The 21,585-nt window shown below is 41.6% G+C and overlaps 1 protein-coding gene across 1 annotated transcript in view; it reads left to right on the top strand.

Moving 5' to 3' along the window:
* Positions 1–21,585, top strand: part of DNAH11 (dynein axonemal heavy chain 11) — a 3,435,931-nt gene that overhangs the window by 234,913 nt on the left and 3,179,433 nt on the right. Inside the window, exon 3 of the mRNA XM_086939827.1 lies at positions 11,412–11,602. Within this exon, the coding sequence (XP_086795953.1) occupies positions 11,412–11,602 (191 nt within the window). The remainder of the gene's footprint in view (positions 1–11,411; positions 11,603–21,585) is intronic.

The raw sequence follows: 21,585 nt of genomic DNA, 5'->3' as shown, positions 1-21,585 counted from the left end.
CGCAATCTGGGAGAAGACAAAGAACTTTCATATGAATGCTCCGTAATTCCACGTGTTACTAGTAACAGGAGTTAATGGAAGCAATGGGATTTAAAGTTGTGCAAAAATCCCAAACTCATAATATTTTCCCTAATCATATTCTTGAAGGCGACCCCTGCCCAAATCTAGATAGGAGAAATGGTCTGAAGTGTCAGGAAAACCTGTGGTAGAAGGAACAGAAACATAGGTTCCTACAGTTATTCAGCATTCCAGGCACTGTGATTTGTAATCAAAAGGAATTCTCACATACCATGGAAAATAATATATTAAAATCCGTAATCAAACCACGGATGAAACTTTAAAATCATTAAAAAATTTAACAAGAAGAAACTGTACAGGAATATACAGCTCTGTATGATTATAAGGCATATAGCCAACACAAACATGCACATCTCAGTGCTGGACAGTATGGACCGTCAGTAGATAGAGCTTTACTGGCCTTATAGACCAATGAGTTCACTTGTTACAGCTTTCAGTTAATAAACACACTTTGCCCCCTCAGTACCAGTTAGTGCTGAAAAAGAGGTCTTACGGCTACCTCCATGAGTTTAACAATTGTCCCCTCAACTGATGTTTTTTACGCCCGATGCAGTATCATGTTTCTGTTGCAAAATGTAACAGTAGAAAATGGGGCTAACGCCATTATTGCTAAAGATAAGTGATTCAGAGAGGTTCATAGAAAACATGCAGTATTCTTTCATCAGTCTTATACAAACAAAAACAACACACCCATGTTGGAAAGCAAAGCGGTTTCATAAACTTCCTAAATCCCACAGTGAGTCTTCGAAGGAATCTTAGCCATCGAAATTCATATCCAGTAGATGATATAAGAGATATGAGAACTGTTCATCTAGGCCTGTGGTTCACTTACTTCACAGGAATCTACTACATCATAGGAAATATTCAGCTTCTTGAAGTAAGTTAGTCCCACAATTTGGGAGATCTCCCAGAGTTCTGCCATTAAGGTCGTTCTAAAATAGGAATTTATTTAAATGTGCATCACAAATTGGTCAGAATGCGGCCACTCTGGCATGTTAGAAGATAGGAATACCAGGAACGCCTGTTTTCTGACACATTCCTCGTAAACTCATTCAAAGCCAAGCCTTTTACTGGGCATGTGTCTGCATTCTGGGTCCTATAAAAGAAACCTCTGATATTGAACAGCTTTTCATAACTCCCTTTTGAGATTGAATCCAAGGCAAATTTGAGAATTTCATCATAGAAGACTGAAGATGAGAATGCCAATCTTCATTGAAATTAGGGGATGGGAACCCCCTTTGGCAGTATTTCTATTTCATCTGGTGCTCTCCTCTCTGTAAGTTCTGTCTTAAGCAGCCTCTCATTCTCTCTCCTCTCTGGCCGTGTCCAAAAATGGGTTGTTGTATAGTGGGTCACTGATTACTGGACCAGAACCGGTGCCCTCTAAAGGGTCCGAATTACTTTAAAAATGCTAAGGATCTGTTAATGGCACTGCTGTCTGTTTTGTGAGTCTTCATATGTTGTTTGTTTCTGTAGTTCAGATATGAAGCATCCACCTGTTGGTAATACCCTTCTAGTAAATCTGAGTAAGTTCTTTCCTTGCTGTATTTCTTTATATCTTTAATGACGTTGGACACTGTCTAGTTGGGTTCCTGTTGGCAGAATTACAGAGTTGATTTTTCTAGTGTGTTTAGAGCATCCTTGGCATCTGGAATTGTTAGCTCTTCAGGATTACTTGCTCCAATTTAACTATATCGAATATGTCTTTCTTACTGTGTTGTAAAGCCATGTCCACTTCTAGGACCATCTTCAATATATCTAATAATTTGTTACCCTCAGCGAAGGTCTTGCTTCACAGTAAAGGCCTGTCTTGTGTCATTTCTGAAAGGAATTTGTAAGAATCCAGGAAACAGGTAAAATTCAAGAAGTTTTATTCAGCAGCACAGCATCATACATAGAGCTTCAGAGTCCAGATGCAACTGACTCAGAGATGCAGAATGCATCACCAGGAAAGTTCTGAGAACCAGAACATGAAGAATACAGGTCTCATGCCATTAAAGGGGAAGGAGTAAGAAGAAGCAATACAATGCAGAATGTAACAGACCACCTACTTTGTCTTTAAAACAGGATTACTATTTTTTATTCCTACAAAAAATATGAGTACATACCTTCTTTCTAGATGTAAACTCAGACGGACAAAGTGAACTCGCTGATTTATACTCCAAGTCTACATTTTTCCTTCAATTTCTATGGTCCCTGCTGAGGTTCTCAGATTTGAAAACTTGGTCTTTAAAGTCCTAACATTGTGGGATAAAACCTTTGTCTCACACAATATAATTATTGATAAAAGGAAGGGCCTCCACAAACTCAAAAGAACTGTCAAATACGAATAATAGCTTCTTAGAAAGGGGTAGCATTGCTACTCAGGATAGTGAACAATTTAATATAGAAATCTACACACAATACTAAGCTCAGTCACAACCCACTCCTTAAGATCCAGAGGATATTACCTTTATTTAAAATAACACCAAAGATGAAGATTTCCCAAGTGATAATAAATTCAATTTCTTAAAAAGACCCTACTTTCTAATAATTCATTCATACCCTGGTAACTGTTGTGCCCACTTAATACTTATCCTGTTTCTCTCTAATGAGTAATTTGTACGCCTTTGTCATGAATGTATATACAGTTTAACAGAGGGTCTTTGTTGGCTTAAAGTGTCAAACGTGGGTTTAATAAAAAAAAGTCAAGGGTGGGTACAGTCTTGCCCTGTATGCCCAGTGGACCAGTAATAACCACATATATTTTCGGGCATATATTTTTCCAGAGGTAGGCACCCTCATCGCATGGGTTTCCTGAAATTGCCAAGAATTTCCACAATTTTTCTAAGATAAGCCGACTTGCATGCACACACATGATCAATCACTCAAATATGCATGCGTTGTTGTGTGTATACACACACACACATTTTAAAGCACTTTGACTTTTTATTTCTGCATGTGTCCTACTTCAGCTGATTTACTTCTCTGCCTAGCATCATGTGCCAGATGCAGCATCATATTTTCAAAGTGGTCAGCCGTGCCTGCTATTGATGAAGGAGCACTGAAGTAGAGCCCTACCTTATAGAGTTGTGGGTCAACTTTGCTGGCCTTGCCTCCAAAACAAACTAGTTGAGGTTGATGCACCAGTGCAAACAAACTGCTTGATGGACCATGGACAGATGGCAAACATCACATGCACAAAGCATATTTGTTTCCTCAGGTGACTGATGGTTTGAACTGTGTGCTACACAACTTCAGATCCTCAGAAAAAAGGAGGGCAGTGGAGTTTATATGCTATACCATCCATCAATACGTGAACACTAGGAATATTTTTGAGAAATGACTTACTGATATCCTAAAGAAAACTCTTTTCTTTGCAGCATGTCCTACACATATACCTGCATGTCTTTCTTTACCTATACATGTTGCCAAACTAGTGCTTGTTCTCAGACTACTGTACTTTTTTCGGGTGCTGTTTACAATGGCATTTACGTTAAGCACCATTACAGGCATGGGTACATAAATGCTGTCAGAAATATGAAGATTTTGTTTTTCGCTGGTTCAGTTATCGTGGTTTTGATGGCAAATGACCAGTTATGATCTACAACAGTGAAGCAGCAGATGGGTGTGTTTGTTTAATATTGAGATTGTTGCCGGACAGGTGGTCTGCTTGTGTGAAAGACATTATTGAGTTGGTTAGCTTTGTTTTGTTGTGATATAATTGTATTTCTTTTACTTTCATTGGATATAAATAGTAGGGTGTTTGTGTGTGAATTTTAGCTAGGAGTGGGGAGTTGCTCAATACTTTGGGTTAGTTACTGCAGAGATTATGTTTTCTAGGGTGCCCAAATAGGTATTTTTCAGTGGTGTGTGTGGGAAATTGAATAGATGGGAGATTGTGCCCATTCCAATGTTGGGCTGCTGGGTTGGTGATCTCTGAAATGCTAGAGTATGTTTTTCCCTACAGTTGTTTTTTATATGTTGGAAATAGATGTTGCGACCCTCAGACCTAACACAGGTGTATGAGATTCATCTTTTGGAACACCCAATGGCTACCATGATGAAGAGATCAGGTTTTATGGCCCACCACCTAACCTTGATCTGCTGTGGTCTCGCTAATGGGAGGTACATGAATGAAGAATGGGATATGACCCTGTTGTCTAGACTGAGCTAGGAATCAGTCCGATTAAGGGATATGCTGTCCATGATAAGTGAATATTTGGCCTATTGCGTCTGTCTCTGGACAGGTGACAGTTTATATCCTGTTCCAGCGCCTGTGTATACTCAGATCTATACTTGGAACAACTGCAGGGGCACTCTCCCTAATTGCTACTTTTACCTGCAGGCACAGCCATGTCTTCCAGCTTCCTCGTTATTCAACACATTAACAACAGAGCCCTGAGTTGCCAAGACTGTTCATAGTAGTAAGAGCTGAGCTACAGGAGTTCTGGTTGCTCATTCACTGGAATAATTTGGGCTTCTGGGCGGATAGGACATATACAGTGCATAGACTATCACAGGTTTTCCAGAAAGGGTATCTGGCATTCTCTGATCCCACCGCAGAAGTGCCAATGCTGCCAAGGCGTTCACATTGACCCTAGCCTGCTGCTTTTGCTGCTCCTACAAAATGGAACATTTTCAACACCAGGTGGTGCACGTGTTTGGGCACATTAGAGATGTGATAGAGAACACAGGCTACAAACTACGACTTCTGTGAAAAAAACATATGTCAATGGCAGCAAGCTGTTAGACTTGATTGCAAAGCCACAAACACATGCACATGCAGACTTACAGGTGTATTATTCCTAGTCTCTTGTCCAAGTTTTGTCTCTTGTTCAAGTTTCTTCCGGTGGCAAATATTCTCGAATCGCTTAGTCCAGCGTACATAAGAACATCCAACTCAGTGACTATTGGTGGGTCGTTTTGAGAGGCTGTGGATGATTAGTTCAGAGAACTGCTCAGGTGAGAGTAGATGGTGGCTATGAAAGATTATTGTTGTGGGCCCCTCTGGATCAGTAGAGGATAGCAGAATTAGATGTGTGTAAAAGGATATGTAGAAATCAGGGCCCGAGTTGGCAACCTTATGAATGGAGAGCTTAGGATTTCAATAAGAAAAAAATCTGACACAATTTGCAAATTTTGATTGTTCAGGAAAGCAAGATATGACTTGATTTACTGATGAATTCTGCTTGTAAGAAATTTGAAAAAAAGTAGGTTGGTGGCACAGCTGAAAGGTCTCTACGAGTAGAGGTAGATTTCAGAGAATGGCAATGTGGATGTGAGAGTCACTCTGAACTCTCCTTTGCAGGTGTCTACCATCAGGTGTTCGTCTGAGAGGAGATCCAGTAATCATAGTATAGAGTTTCACACTAAATATACAATGGTGTTTGCTATGACATAAGGCTCAAGAAGGTTTCATTGCTATTCATTGGGCATGCCATTCTTGATTGGATGATGGCCACTAAAACACGCAAATAATATGGGGTTGAGAATAAGAATTACTATTTTGAGGTATTTTTAGAACTGTAAGAGAAGATAATCTCGAGTCTAACATATGTAAAGTTTTTGGGATTATTTGCTGTTTATAGACAAGTGGGAGATTGTAATGACGTATGCAGCAGTCTAGTGGTTGGGGGTGGAGCGGTAGGAGGGGCAGGAACAGGAGGAGTCGGGGAAGCAGAATAAAGGCAGAATAGAGTAGGGACGGGGAATGGAAAGGTTGCTGAATAAACGGAGTGCTAAGAATAATACCTGTGTCCAGTGTCCAGTCTCCTCAATGATAGAGGGACGCTACATCTGGCGACGAGGGTGGGATGGACTGCACTGTGCCCTGGTGCTAGTCCCTGAAGCCGGTGACCCTTTCCTGAGGCGGCGCGTGGTGAAAGTCGCTGTCGCGACGAGAGCGCCTGCTGAGCGAGTGCCGCTGTGGAGCCTGCGTCGGCGGCATCACGGCACTCGATACCTAAGCTCCGTGGCCTGGAAGACGCGTGGAGCGTCGTCCCCTGCAGCGCGGTCGTGCGCTATCGACTGGGTGCTCACCCCAGATGCGTGCAAATGTGCACGAGGTATTGACATCGGGAGCCCACCCCGGTCATACCTGTTGAGTGAAGGTCCCGCCGATCAAAAGAGGAAAGTCACATGAAGATCAGAGGCCCAGCCCAGTGCTCACATGCCCGGTGAGTGCCCGAATTTAGAAGTGAGGCTGGGAAGTGTGAATTGGACCAAGATCTTGCCGAAAACGAGATTTCAATGGCGGCGGCCATCTTAAGGTCAGGCTTTTCCACCTATCCCCTGTCAGGGATAGCGGGCGGTCATTTTGAAGTCAGGCAGTGGCAAAAGTAAACAAACACAAGCAAATACAAGAGATAAAGTCAACAAGAACAAGCAAACGCAGGAGCCAAATCCAACAAGCATAAGCAAGTGCAAATTCCGAATGCAATATTCAGGCAAATGCAAAGTTTAAATACAACAAGCACTAGGAAATGCAAATCCTGAACGCAACAAGCACGAGCAAATACAAATTGTGAAAGCAATAAGCACGAGTAGAGACAAGACCTGAAGGCAACAAGCACAAGTAAATGCAAGCCTCAAATGCAACAAGCACAAGCAAATGCAAATCCTGAGTGTAACAAGCACGAGCAAGTGCAAATCCCGAAGTAAATTTTCAGCACCAAGTGAAGATAAGTAACTGAAATTAGAGGAGGAAAGAAAATAAATGATCTAGAAACACGAGTAAACAAGTGTCAGGGAAGCTTTATCTCATCAACCAAAGTGGCTGGTTACCCGTGTAAGTCTTGAGAAAAGGAGCAAGATGTCGACATCGACTAGTACCAGTGCTGAGGAAACATAAATCACCTGCAGGCAATCTAAGTCTACCTCACTGAAGCCTACTGAGACAGACATAAAAGCTGGAACATCTCTATAAGGAAAAGGTGAAGCTGGCGGACACAATGAAGTGGTCACCTGTGAGTGAGTTTTCTCCCCCCCTGAAAAAATCAAAGGAAAACAACTATACGCAAGATCTCGACCGAAGAGGGTGAGCAAATAATACGGGAAGCATAGTGAACAATCCTGTGACATTTTAATACTAGCACATTCCACCATCATGTCGGTGAAAAAAGAAAAACAAAAATCTAAACCCTGCATTTGAGTACCACCCCCAGCAACACAGACCGGCACCCAGAGTTTGGGTCCCAAATGGAACTGGTGGCTGGAGTCACTGGATGAATTTCTTGCAACAACCGGTGAGCGAAGAGATGATAAACGTCAGCTACTACTACTTCAGCTGGTGGGTCATGAAGGCCGACGCCTAATCAGAACATTTCTCAACAAAGGACACAGAGACATATGAAAAACTAAAAGAAACACTTTGTGGCCATTTCAACACAAAGAAAGACGTGGATCATGAACGCATTATCTTCAACTCAGCATGGCAGGAGCCAAGTGAATCATTAACAAAGTTCACTACAAGGGTACAAAGTCTGGTACAATACTGCCATTTCAATACATTCACAAATGAGGAAGCAATTCGACTCAGGGTTATTGAGGGCTGTTCAATCCCAGACACGAAGCGCAAGATCCTTCAAAAGCAGCTCTCGCTAAAGGAAATCATCAGGAGGGCCGAAGCTGGTGAGCGTCCAAAGCAAGAGAATTGCACCTCAATGCAAGAAAGGAAGACAAGAGAAATGAGATGGTTCTCATGTCAGTGAGCAAAGTCCAAGAAACAAAAAAAGACAGAAAGAGTGAGGGCAAAGGCAGACCAGAGACAAGATATCATGGGAGACAAAGTGAAATGAAATACTCTGATTCAACAATACAAAAGACTGTGGAGGATGGCAAACAAAAGACCGGGATGATCCTGGATTATGACGGCCTCACTGATATAGCCTCAAGGAGTCATTCAACCTCAAGGAGTCATTCAACTTCAAGGAGTCATTCAACAAACGTTACAAACTATTCTGAAGATGCATCAAGTGGGACAAACCGCACCAATGGAACAGAGGACAGCCTGCTCAACAAGTGTGAAGGAAAGACAAACTACAGAAGACTGGACCAGTCATGCCAACCCTGGAAACCGCTACACGAACACACCCGAGCAACCCATTGTTGAGCAAACTTCGTAGACGAGTCCGAAGACGCATCAAGCAGTGGGATACATCAAACCCATGGCACAGACGTCAGTGCACCCAACAAGCGAGAAGAAGAAACAAACCACATAAGATGGGGTGATTCACTCAGACACCGGAAAGGGGTAGGCAAATACACTCAAGACACCCATGACAATAAGGAGAAAACTGAGAGGAGCAGAGACAAAATGCCATGGGGCCAAACAAAAGAAATAAACACTTGGCTATCAAATGTTCCCTCCATTGCAAGAGCACATAAGACACTTCGAGAGATGTACCCAAAGAAACGTCCCAAATGTAGCTCCGACTCAAGGAGTAGTTCATCACAATCCACCAGCTCAAGAGATTCGCCAGTCAACACACCCAAAGGAACGTCCTCAAAGAAAATCAGTAGAAGATTTGTCTGATTCAGTAAGCATGTCAGCACAATCACTCAGGTCACCAGAGTCAAGATCAAGAAAACGCCCATGGCGCCAATCACCCGAATGAAAAATGGAATCAGAGAACGTTCTCCCCATCCAGAGCAAAATATCACATGCCAATGACTCAGAACATTCATTTACCCCACCACGCAACATGTCATGTCAGCTATATTCCCATCAAGACATGAATAATATACCGTCACCTCTGATGGGGTCAGCTAGGCTGACTCACAGAGCTTGCAGAAGGAGAACGAATGGATGGGACATTACCCACAAATACTGGGAAAAGGCTGTCTCATCACTCTGTAAGAAAGGCAAAAACGTGTTGACAGAGACATGCAATTCTCAAGGAGAGGAGGATGAGAAAGGAGCATGCATGGTCAAAGACGTCAACATCCCCAAACGCAAGTGTGAGTGGGTGAGGCAAACAGAACAAGTAAATGGGTCCCAGAGCCGACCGTTGTCCTCGTGAAGCATCGAAACAACAAACCCCTCTCTCAACAGAAACCTCACTCCATCTCCACAGAACTAACAAATCAACCAAGGATGCTCACCTCACCAACGAACGCTCCCAGCAACAGACTTTACCCGCAACATCTGCAGAACCACTCTGTCATGTCTCCTGTGGACAGGTGAAAGAAGGAAAAGATGAAAGTGTATGCGGACGAATGTCGAAAAGCCTCTCACGCTGAAATTTGTGAAGGAGACTGGGTACTGGTATGGCAAGAGCAGCAGAGAAAGACTAGGTGCAAATATCATGAGACCCCGCTGGAGGTTCTGAAACAGGAAGGAACCATGATCACCGCAGAAACGGATGGAAGAAGAGTCACCAGGAATTTGACACACTCATGTGTGTGCAGCCCTAGCGTAAAAGAACTATTGACTGAACCAATCTTTAAGGACAATAATTCTGATGCCCCCGGGCAGTAACAGTTAGGTGTTGATACCGACTCCTGATGAACCTGAGAGGGGTACCCCTGATCCTCTGTTGCGTCCCGACGGACCATTCACAGACCTGTGCCAATGATTGAGGAGCTGTAAACATTTATAATTCAATTCTGTTTTATTAAGAAAGGGGGAAATGTAATGACGTATGCAGCAGTCTAGTGGTTGGGGGTGGAGCGGTAGGAGGGACAGGAACAGGAGGAGTCAGGGGAAGCAGAATAGAGGCAGAATGGAGTAGGGACGGGGAAAGGAAAGGTTGCTGAATAAATGGAGTGCGAAGAATAATACCTGTGTCCAGTGTCCTCATTGATAGAGGGACACTACAGAGATGTTAATCAGTTCACAGGAGGATCAGAATGTGCTCATAACTATTTACGTGGATTAAATAGATAAAATCAGTACTTTTACATCAGTGAAAATAAAAGTGCATTATTTTTATCCACATGCTGCCAGGTGCTAAAAATGCGAATTTCACCCACATCTTGTAATGCAAAATGTAACTTCAACAAAATTACATCAGCATACTAAAATCCATTTCGTACAGGATGGATTTCTGAGTCGTGCCACACGTGCAATGCAAATGTGATGAGGTTTCCAGTTATCCCTACATGCCTTCTTTATACAGTATTTAATTTAATTTTACATCCTTCACGCAATCTACTCCCACCCCCCCAAAGAAAAAGAAACAGAACTTTACTCAACTGTTCGAGAGTAGGAGTTTGGAGTTCAGCATCAGAAGCAGTAGTGTTCCTCAAAGGTTCTGCAGTGTCACTGTGTTTAATGGTTTCTGTGCATTTATATTTTTCTGCATCATTAACAACGTACAGAACGAATTTCACACTTGATTATACATGGGGATACTTCTATAGTGCTGTTTGGAAACCATTTCTAAATGTGTAAAAGTGCCCTTTTGTGATCCTTGTTAACCATGTTTCGATTTAGATATAAACGCTATCTTGTTAAAGATGAAAGTCACCCCAGTCACTCATGTCTATCCCCCAGTACATATCACTGGTCATTGTTTCAGCAGCCTGTTGCCAAGCAGATTAGTATAACTCTTTTGATTTGTATTCCTGTTGTTCCTGCTGACTTCAATGAACTTCCTTGGCACAGTCCTGACATTGCTTCAAGGTTTTTGTGTTAGAACAATGTGCCTATTCATTCATATAACACGCTGTTCTTCATGTATCTAGTTTGTTCTAGCATCTTTGGCTGACATCTTTGGCTGACATTAGCATAGAGGGGGCAGAATAGCAATTCATGTAGTGGGATAGTGCTTAGGTGTCAAGGCAATATGACATTTTATCTTAAGGTGATCTGATTTGCTGATGTAATGATATTTCCTCATACCACTGTGATTCTTTAGTTCTGTTAATTTCATATGCAAAAATAATGTATAAAGCCCCTCAATTTTGAGGAGTTTGCCAGTCGATTTTCCGATTGTGCATTTCTCTGTATTTACCTTTTTATTGAGGGCTTTTATGAAATTAACTCTGTACTGCTTTACTTTCGAATTTTGTGCTAAATAAACAAGAATGAATCTGCAAGAGTATCACCCTAGCATGCAATTTAAATGAGATTGTTCCATGGCTCTGAAAACAGGTAATTGTAGTATCCAATATAAGAACCATATCAGTAGGCTTTCCTTGTTATTGCTTCCAAATTTCATAACTACATTTGTTCCATGAAAAATGGTTTACATCTTTTTTTAATGCACCGCTGACCTTTGCGGTGATTAGCTTGCAAGAGCCTTCTAGGCTTTCTCAAAGTCAATGCTTAAAACTCCAAAAACTGGTGTTTGTTATGTGATGGCTTGTTTTTAGCCTAATCTTATTGCTTTTGCTTTATTCTTTTGAAGGTGTTAGTTCCAGTTCTTTCGAACAAAGGGAATCACAAGTCTTGGCCAGTCTTCATTTCCCAAGATGTAGGACATCACCTTGAAAATATGAAGAGCAAAACGCATGTCTTGAAAGGACTTCTAAGTGGAAAAACACTTCTTCCGATTCCGGCAGCAGCAACTAAATTTGACTCGCGACACCATGCTGACAAGTAAGAAATGTTTAAATATATTTCAGTAATTGGGAACTGAAGCTCGTCTCAACTTTTGCAAACGAATCTGAAAAATAATTAGTCAAAGATTTTGTTTAAATGAATGCCATATTGGGAAATTCTAAACAATAATGGGGTGCCATTTCTTTTCAAATGTAGCGGGTCTCTTAAGGAGGTCCCTAAGACTATAAAACTTTACCTTCAAGATCAGAACCTGTAAGTGTAGATCTGAGAGAGGGGATCCCTTTTGTTGTATATAAATGAACAGGGAATAACTACGTTATTTTGTGCATGCCAACTGTTTGGCTTTCACAGGTTCAGGCCGCATTCTGTAGATGTATGAGGCTGCACTTGTGCATTCCCACTTCATTACCAAATAATTTTTTTTCCTCGTCTACCGTAGTTTTATTAGACAAAATTCTATTTTTATACTACTAACTCACAGGGTTTTCTTTCTAAAATAATAGTGGCAATTCAACATTAGAACTATTAGAACCTTTTCCCTCTGGTGTTAAGTCAAAGAATCCATATATTATCAAAATTGGAGATATATAAATATATTTTCTTAAATGTTTCCACTGTTGCAATGTGTTGATATGTTACTAGAGTACAATTTATATTATGCTGAGTGGTACACAACATAATTGTTTCCTTTGTATGAGCAAACTGGAGGAAACGTGGCGTGCTTCCTCTCACAATGTGTGTTGCTAGAGTAGATTCTGAAGACGGATCTTTGAATTAAGGATTCTAAGCCAAGGCCATTTCACTCACCCGTTCTCTATCTCGATAATCAACAATCCTCTCCTTTTCTTGTCCACCTGGGTTTGTGTGTGATTGTTAACTTTATGTTGTAAGTAGCAATATCATCAATGTAAGAATCTGCGCTATGTTAATGCATTATTAATAGGACATTTAACAAGAAGTTTTCAATCAATGATCTATAGTTCACATCATTGATGAATTAGGAAAATGCTACAACAACAATTTGGAGGCTATTATCCATCTCCGTAATTTATATCTGGATGCATGCTAGATTCCTGTTTTTCTTCTTTAACTGGGAAGGGACTTGAAAACAGAAACATTTTCCATTGGCTGTTGACCCCTTAACACATGGCCTCCATAACATAACTGTGTCTGGAACATTTTTAGATGCACACTGTTGCAAGGTGGAATATTATGTGATTGGCTGGGAGGCCTTACCATGCAATAGTCTCACAATAAAGAGGGATGATCCTTGGATTCAACAACAATAATCCTTAGCTCAGTCCTGGTAGTGTGGCACAGAGCAGTCGGGCATTACTGGAGAAACATGTGTTAAGTATTTTGCGGTACCATTGTGGTTCATAAGTGAGATGACTCAAGAAATCTGACACCAATTTATAAAAATAGAGTGCATTTTTATATACATATAGACACCAAAACTTACTTCGTGCCATACATACAACTTGAGTTGTGAATTTTTAAAGCTTTCAAACATAAATGCAGTAAATCTGTCAAACTGGTTCTACTGTAATGAATGGAGTAAAGCACAGGGGGAAACAACCTTTACAACACATCATTTAAAACACATGCTTTTAAAACGCAAGTCGTTACAACAATGCATTGTTACATCGCATGCCATTACAACGGAAGTCGTTACTATTCCAAACTCCAGCACCCCTGCTACTGCAAGTCATTGTAACGACTTGCGTTGTAATGGCATGCAATGCAACATTGTGTTGTTGTAACGGCTTGTGTAAAAACATGCATTGTAAATGCATGCATTGTAAAGAGTGCTATTTGTTACTAGGTCGCTTGCGGGGTGAGCTCAAATGAACCCTCGTGTGGATAAGGTCATGCTCATGTGGCTCTCTAGTTCAAGGTCCAACAGAGGTTACCTCGCTACCTTGCCCTGAGAATCCGGTTGCAGAGGTGACAAGGTTTTCCTTGTTTCTGAATGGGATCGGCAGGAGCTGTCGTAACTGCAGCACTTGACCAAACCACACATGGAGATGGAGTTTCACTCTACCCACAGAAAGCAGAGACCTTTGAGGTCCTAGAACCTAGATTCAACAGCTGGATTACTTCTACCTTGCCCGTTGGCTCCGGGTGCAGAGGTAGATGGCAGCTCTCAATCACCGGGTTTATTACCACACACTCGACGACTCCACTTACAGGATGCAGGGACACAGCAGCGGGGTTTTTGCAGATATTGGTCGCTGTCACTGTGAGGTGCTTTCAGGCTGGAGATGTCGTTTAAGGGGGTCAATCACCTGACTGGCAATCATCAAGCCTTGGCTGCAGGAAATGTTGCTAGAGGTCAGTAGGAGATGGCGTTCAAAGGGTCGATCACTGTACTGATGAGCACCAAGCCCTGGCTGCAGCAAATGTTGCAGGGAGTTCGAGAGGAGTGGTCCACTGGCTTGGAACATGGTGAAAAATTAGCTACCACTCCAGGCTTGAAGGACACCACTTCTCTTTGGACTCATTTTCGACCTGCCCAGCTGGTCGCAATTCTTGTCATGCAGCCTGTCTATTTTCCTGCAGCTTGCAGTGAACTGGTGCCATCAATCAAAGGGAGTCTGCTTCATTTTCTGGCATCCATTGGAGTACCTCTTTCTGAGAGCAACAAACTATTGCCAAAGACACACGTCAAACACATGTTTCCAGTGTATGGTCTGTCCAGGGCCCTTAAGTATCCTGTCTTTACACTGCGGCGGAGTCCAAAGTACTGTTGTCGGTGACTGCATCTTCTTTATGCCTCTTCTCTGATTCAGAGCCAGTACTGGGTACTGGGGTTCTGGTGTCAGGAGAGCCCCTTACATCCTAGTTTAAGGGGGCATTAACGGTGTGAGGGACTGTCGCCAATGGGCCAGCTGTCCCTGCAGTTAATCTGCCACTGAGATTACTATATCCTGTGGGTGTACATTCCCCTTCCACCCAAAATCCTCTAATATAAGGTCTTTCAAAATGGCAGAACCCTTCCTTGACTGTGCAGACATCCTAGCCCACCCTAAAGGTGTGGCTAGACATTTGGAGGTGTACGCCTCCTGAATAACTAAGTTTCCCACCTGTTGAGCAGCACAGTGTGGGAGGGCTTGGACCTCGAATGGGGGACAAGTAATTACACATCAGAGGTGATGAAAGCCTTTGAGGCATACCACCTTGATGACTAAACACTAGCGATTCTGGGAGGGAGGAGTTGTGACCTCCTTCCTGCCCAGACCGTTGTCTCCAGTCTGGGAAAGTGTGAGCACATTCCACCAGGAGGGCAGACTCTTGTCTTGGCAGCAAATGGCTTGGGGAAGCTCACCAAGGCACTGGGTCACTGTATCTTAGGGGGGCACCAACTCAGGGTGGCACCCTTGTACATGTCACCTCAACCTCAACACTAGAGTCGCGTTAGGGCTGAAAAAGCATGGTGACTTGACGCCAAACATGACACAATGTAGTCGTTCCATAACAGAGCTGGCTATCTCGACTTTCCTCGGTAATCAACCTATGTTACTCAATGGACCTTGCTTTACAGGGTAACTGTAGGGAAATATATGTATAGACGATATCCACAACGTGGACTGGCCTACTATGTGTGTGTAATTACTTTAGTCACAGTTTATGTGGCCTGAATTAGGACCCACTAGGTGCTATTAAAATACCCCTCACACACCAACCTGGTTGATATCATGCTTCATCATCGGTGTCCCAACCAGGCCGCCGAGTGCCACCTGGTTGTGCTATGATGCCTGATTACAGCGGAGCAGGCCTGGGTGCAACAATGTGATGTGATGTGAATATAATACAGTTAAAAACACCTCTGGGAATCCTTGCCTTTGAATTTTAATGTTGGCAGCCCAGGGTACCGTTTAAAATATGTGTGGTGCAACTACTGAAGGAGTAATTTTCTATGAGTTGACTTATGTGTGGCGGTCTACATGTTTCAGCCCCCTCTGTGTAATTAATAGGGCTTTCTTCAGGACCAGAACGGTGAAAAGTGAGTGGCGAAAGGTGAAAGTTGCCACGTGAAAAAAACAGTGCTATCCCTACACATTTGGGAGAATTGTGTCCTCTGCTGCAAACCTATTTGTGGTACCCCGTGGTCCCGGGGACCACAGATAGGTTTGCAGCAGAGGACACATTCTCCAAAATTGGACCCAAGATGTGCCTCTTCCCCGAGCCCCGATTTCTGCTTAAAACCTTTTAGCATTGAATTATTTGCTACTCCAAAGTGTCTGTGAGTACGCCAACATTCTTCTTTTCCACACACCTTAGCGAGTGTGTAGGGATAACACTGTTTTTTTTGTCATGGCAACTTTCACCTTTCGCCAAGTAAATAAGTACCAGATTATATTCATGCAGGGATGACACCTATGCCTTGCATTATTTATTTGTTTTTAATAAAGAAAATACTTCACATACAGTAATATTCACTGGGCTAATTCTGGATCATGACCGTTTTCCCTGTATGGTGTGCGCATGATCGTACTTTATACTAGGACTCACAAGCTATTACTAAGCCTGCACGTCACTGTAAAAGTCAAGGCCTGCATAGTGGGAGTAAGACTATTCTTGAGCATTAGCTTTAAAACACAAGCTGCGTGAAAAAATGATCACTCACTCTTTTGCAAGCAGAGCAGGGTGGGAAGCATCTCTGGGTGTTGCCGCAGGTTATGGAGTTTGGAGCTGGTGACTCCCACAAATGCTGCTTGCTCAGTTAGTATTGAGGTAAGGTGTAAGTAGCCTGGAAGGGCACATGGAAGATTCCGAACTTTGTTTCCACAGGCCGTATCTTCGCCTGTCTTGGACGGCTTGAGCTATTTAATTTGGATAAGGATCTGCCTGCTCTGTTTTCCCAATGTGGCTGTCCTCAATCCTGTGGTAAAACAAACTCTTAATTGTAGGCAATAAAAAGCCCATAAAAGCTTTATGGCGAGATGTGTTAACTGTCAACCTCCTCTTTGTCAATCGTGTTTTCATTTTCCTTGTTTATTTTAAGAGACAACACATGTTCATACACTGTATACAGTCCCCAGTTATACGTCTAAGCACTAGAGATGATTCCCCGTTTATAGTTGCCTATTGGCTGCTTAAGAATCTGGCATTAGGTTGACCACCTCACATGGAGGCAAATTCTAGACAGGACTTAAAAAAAAAATCAGGACAAATGGTCAAAATTCAAGACAAAACTCTGGAATTTTTTTTAGTTTTACAGACTCATCTAAGAGGCCATATCCCACTATGTTGTCCATGCATTTATTGAATATTTTCTACATAGCACTATTAATTCATTATGGTATTTCTGTGATTGCCTCTAGTTATGCTACAGGTGGCACATTACATCCTTGTTCAATAGTAAAGTAATGCCGTTGAGCATGGTGTCACGTACAGTACCCCATCCAGATTTATCCAAACTTTCTTGGAATGAAAGGAACAGCAACCTTTTGATTGTTTCTAAACATTTTAAAACCTATGGCAAACAGTTTGGGAAACATTAAGATAAGGGACCATCTGCTAGTTTAGACAAGTTGGACAAAAAAAAACATCTAGCTAACCTCATCCTCCAGTCAATGTTAAACCTAAAAAAAAAAGGTAGAGCAGATGGAGTGGGTGACAGTCTCACACCTAATGTTGTGTACCAACAATTTGTCTGTAGTCTGGCTGCTCCACATAAGACTGGGTTTACCTGTAAAGATTTTAAGAAGAGCATATTACATTACTCATTGTTTTCTACAGATCATTCTACCCAACGCCACCAGGGGTAATGCTGCACAGCTTTTTCTTGCCGTACTCAAAACCCATAAACTAACTAAAACATGAAGTTACTCTATGCTTCTCCTAAAACCATTCGTTGGCCTCCCCACTCGCACAGGATGAGTCTATTCAGGGCAAGTCCATCAGTGGCATTCTGCAGGTCTTTCAAAATTGGGATTTTTTTTTCACAATGAGCTACTAGATTTCCAAACCCTTATGGGAGAGTAGAGTCTGCATCCGGGTCAAATCACTCCTTACGAACACCTTGAACAATCATTTATTGCCCTATTTCATGTCCAGACCTAGCCCACCTCCACATGAAGTGTACCAAAAGCTCTATACCACAGGGCCTTGCAGTAAACTGATACGATGGGTGTACAGAGCTTTCCTGCAACCTGGGGACCACTCCAGAACTTTTCTCCTTACTAACAGAGAGACCAACATGGGCAAACCATTGCATAATGTGGATTGGGCTAAAATATTGAATTATTTCCACAAAGTATCCCACAGCTCCCATTTTAAGTATATTCAATGTAATATTCTGAACTGAGCCTAACTAACTTATTCCTGCCTGAATTAACAGAATATACCCTGGAGTTGCAGCTGCATGTTCCTCGCCGTTTGCAATTAGATCCCAATTTTCTTCATATTATTTGGTCTTGCCCCATACTCCATTAAAATGGGCAGAGGTTTCTTTGTGCTTTCGACCGTAATGGCCCTATGCTAACAAAGTCCCCAGATGTAGTTCGATTGGACATATTGCCCTTGCCTTAAGTTTGAGAAAACTTCGACCTTTTGAAAACTGCTTGAAAAACAAAATATTAACTTCCTCCGGTTATCATAAATTGGACCAAGGTATTGCTCTCTTGGTTGTGATCTTTGAGCACCATGTTACACGGGCCAACTGTGCAGTTCCGGTAAAATATATTATTGCATATGCATGGGAAATGTTTGTGGAGAGTTTTAAACACTGCACCAAGGATGATACTCTGCCCTCATAATCCATACCCCGGACACTATCACTCTCGGTTTGTATATAGTAGTTTGTTTTGCCACATCAAGATATATACTCAAGAAGTGGTTTGAGGGTGCCTACATCTGACAGATTGTCATGATTGCTCATCTAGAATACTTATTTCTAAGCACCACAGAGATAATTTCTCTGCTTCCCTATGCTGATAGTTAAAGCAGCAGCAAATGGGCGGGGGAGTGGGATTGACTTTTTGTTATCGGTCAGTTTGTTGCAAAGAAAAATGTAAAAATTGTGTGTCTAAAAATTGTGTGTTAGCTCTTGATAAGTAGCCCAGCACTGTTCCTCTGTAATTGTATGATGAAATCTATTTCTAGATACAGTGCTACTATCATCCTATGTAACTTCTAAAATCTTTTTAAAATCACATATGGAAGTTTTTCAGTGAACCCTTTATCTGGTGTCCCTTACATCATGGCCAATAATATTGTTATGGATGGTGTAACATTCCAGGCTAATAAAACATACAAGTGATTTATTCTACACAGTCCAACTTAAACTGAATTACGTGAAAGTGCTCTCAAATGTCACTATCCAGTATATTAGACACATGAAGTAAATTGACTAAGATCACAGAATTTAGCCTTGCAGGAAAACTGGGATTTGAACCCAGGTTTCCCAGTCATACATAGTGCACTTAAGCCACTGACAATATTCATTTTTTCTCTCAATCCTCCTTAAAACCAGAAGACAGTGTGTTTTTACGATTCTGAAAGATAAATAGTATACTATATTAAATATATAGAGATCACAGGTTAATCAGACTTAATATCTCAAAAGAAAAGGTCCACAATGAAGGTAAGGGAAGTCAGAACACCATATGCTAATATCACTGAATTTTTAGACATTATACAACTATTCTAGAGGTAGGGGAGCCACTGAAACCCTTAGCCAGGCATTAGCCTGAAGTCTGGCTTTGGCTCAGCTCAAGGTCCTGTTGGAACCTCGAGGCCATACCGAGCAGAGCTTTTATGTGGCTTCTGCCTGGCTCTTGCCCTCTACCCAGGGTGTGGCATTCGAGCAAGGGTTGCCAACTTTGTAATTAGGGAACCAGGTTTGAGTCTCTGCACCCGCTAAACATCCTGTGACTCTGGGAAAACCACTTAATCTACCCATGACAATAAACAATGAATGTGGACACATGTAATGTAAGTAGTGCTCCTGTAAAGTGCTCCAATACCTTTGGATTGAGTTCACGCTTATAAAAACTGCAGAAAAATGCACAAAGTTAAAACAAAGCCCTTACATACGGAAAAAAATACCCATTTCTTGGCTGATTTGTACAATGTTAAATTAGAAAACAAAGATAAATCTTGGTTCCCCTTCCTAAATTGTGTGGTTTTAGGCAAATATTTTACTTCTCCAACATTTTCTTTTCTAGAAATGCATATCAAAGCACTTTCAAATATGTGAGTTTGACTACCAGTTTTACAAAAACCTATTTGATTTGATTTAATATGTTTTAATGTGATGTATTAACTCCAATGAGTCACATGTTAAATACATCCACTTCCCTTGAATGTTATCATATTTTACATGAGATTTGCTATATGATTTGCAAATCAACCATATCATGGCTTGGATCTTGGACAGGATCTAAGATACAAGCCAGACACTTTGCATGGCTTTTCTTGTAACTTTTTTGCTCACCCACCTCCAAGCTATTCAATGCAGCAGTTGAACTGCATTAAAAACAAGTATGGACATTGAGATGTTGACTGGGACAGTGGGTGTGGATGTGGGAATCAAAGGCTTAGGAAAAAGAGCAAAATATTCTGTCACTATTTTGTTGATCCCTCACTGTCAGATAACTACTCATAAAATAATGCACACCCTAAATGAAAAATATATAGAAGTAAAACAAATCAGAGGAACATTTTCATACATTTTAACATTGTATTGGCCAGGTTTCACCTCTTAATAACCGTTAAACCCCTAAATACAGGCTTAGCAACTGAACGATGATCTGTCTCTGTGTGACATAAGGTCTGGCACTGTGCGGCTACTTGTGTGGTAGTGGTTTGAGTAACGTTTGATCAGTTTGATCTGAAAACAATAGTTTTTCTTTTTTAAAGTCTGCATATTCTATAGAACAAGATGGATGTTGTAAGTGCAGCAAATCCATATTTAAGTGGAAAACCCTGCAGAATAGCACAATTCCAGTCGCCCTGCTAATAGAGCAGTCTTTCTATCCATTGGCCGCATGTGAATCAGTGGGCAGTGTAGCATTGGACTACTGACTGCCCATAAGGGAGGGAAATGATCTCTAATCATGTATTCTCCCTCCACTAGTGATAATGTTTATACCAATATGTTATTTTTATAGCACTTAAACCAGGGCGATTTTAAGGGAACATTTTGCACTCGACTATAAAAACATATTCAAAATAAGTAGTCATTTTACCAACCTAAGAAAGATGAGTTGCTCTTGGCAGGAATCAAATCTGGAAATCACACACAGAGCTCAACAGAGAGTGCTCATCCTCCTGAGGTATTTTACCATCTTGGTATTCCATAATTGACACACATCTCAAGCAACAATGCTTGAGATGTGAGAATTGACTCCTTTGCTTCTAGTATTTTTCAGTGAGTTGACTTGAGTGGCAGGGTACGTGGAAGTCAATTAGGGGTCTTGGGGCATCTAACCCCTGGCTTGTCCTTTGCAGGGTATCAAAAGGGGAAAATGGAGCTAAATGGTCAACTGCTTAAGATCGCCATAGTTCACAGGGTGCATGATGTCCCTTATGCTACCTCTCACGCACGCCCCATGTCCTGCTTTGTGTCTTCCTGTGCACATGGTATGTGGTATTCTGAGATACCCTTAATTTTCTTAGCTTTGTATGTTTTACTCATCAAAAGATAAATTGGCCAATCCACAATTCCATATCAAAAACTATTGCCTTTAAGATATGTGACCTCCTGAGAAACTCTTTGGTGGTGTTTCACGTTTTTCCATTTGGCCTATACAGGGGGCCAGCAAAGATTTGAATTTGTGTAACACAAGACTGTGTTATTTCTCATTACATAATCCTCTAAGCCTACATTATAATGCATATTCTTTTTTGTTATACATCTACTTGTGATGCAATCAAGATTATGGTGCCTGACATTACGTTCATGGATGTGGCATCCAACATGGTACACTGACTGCATTGGACTTCTCAAAATAAGGCCACGTGTCCACATTGGGTCTTCTCGATTCTGTCTCCTAACCACTAGCCCTTGT

The sequence above is a fragment of the Lissotriton vulgaris genome, chromosome 10 (genome assembly GCF_964263255.1).
Source record: "Lissotriton vulgaris chromosome 10, aLisVul1.2, whole genome shotgun sequence".
NCBI lineage: Eukaryota > Metazoa > Chordata > Amphibia > Caudata > Salamandridae > Lissotriton > Lissotriton vulgaris.
This window is presented reverse-complemented; position numbering and strand designations above follow the sequence as displayed.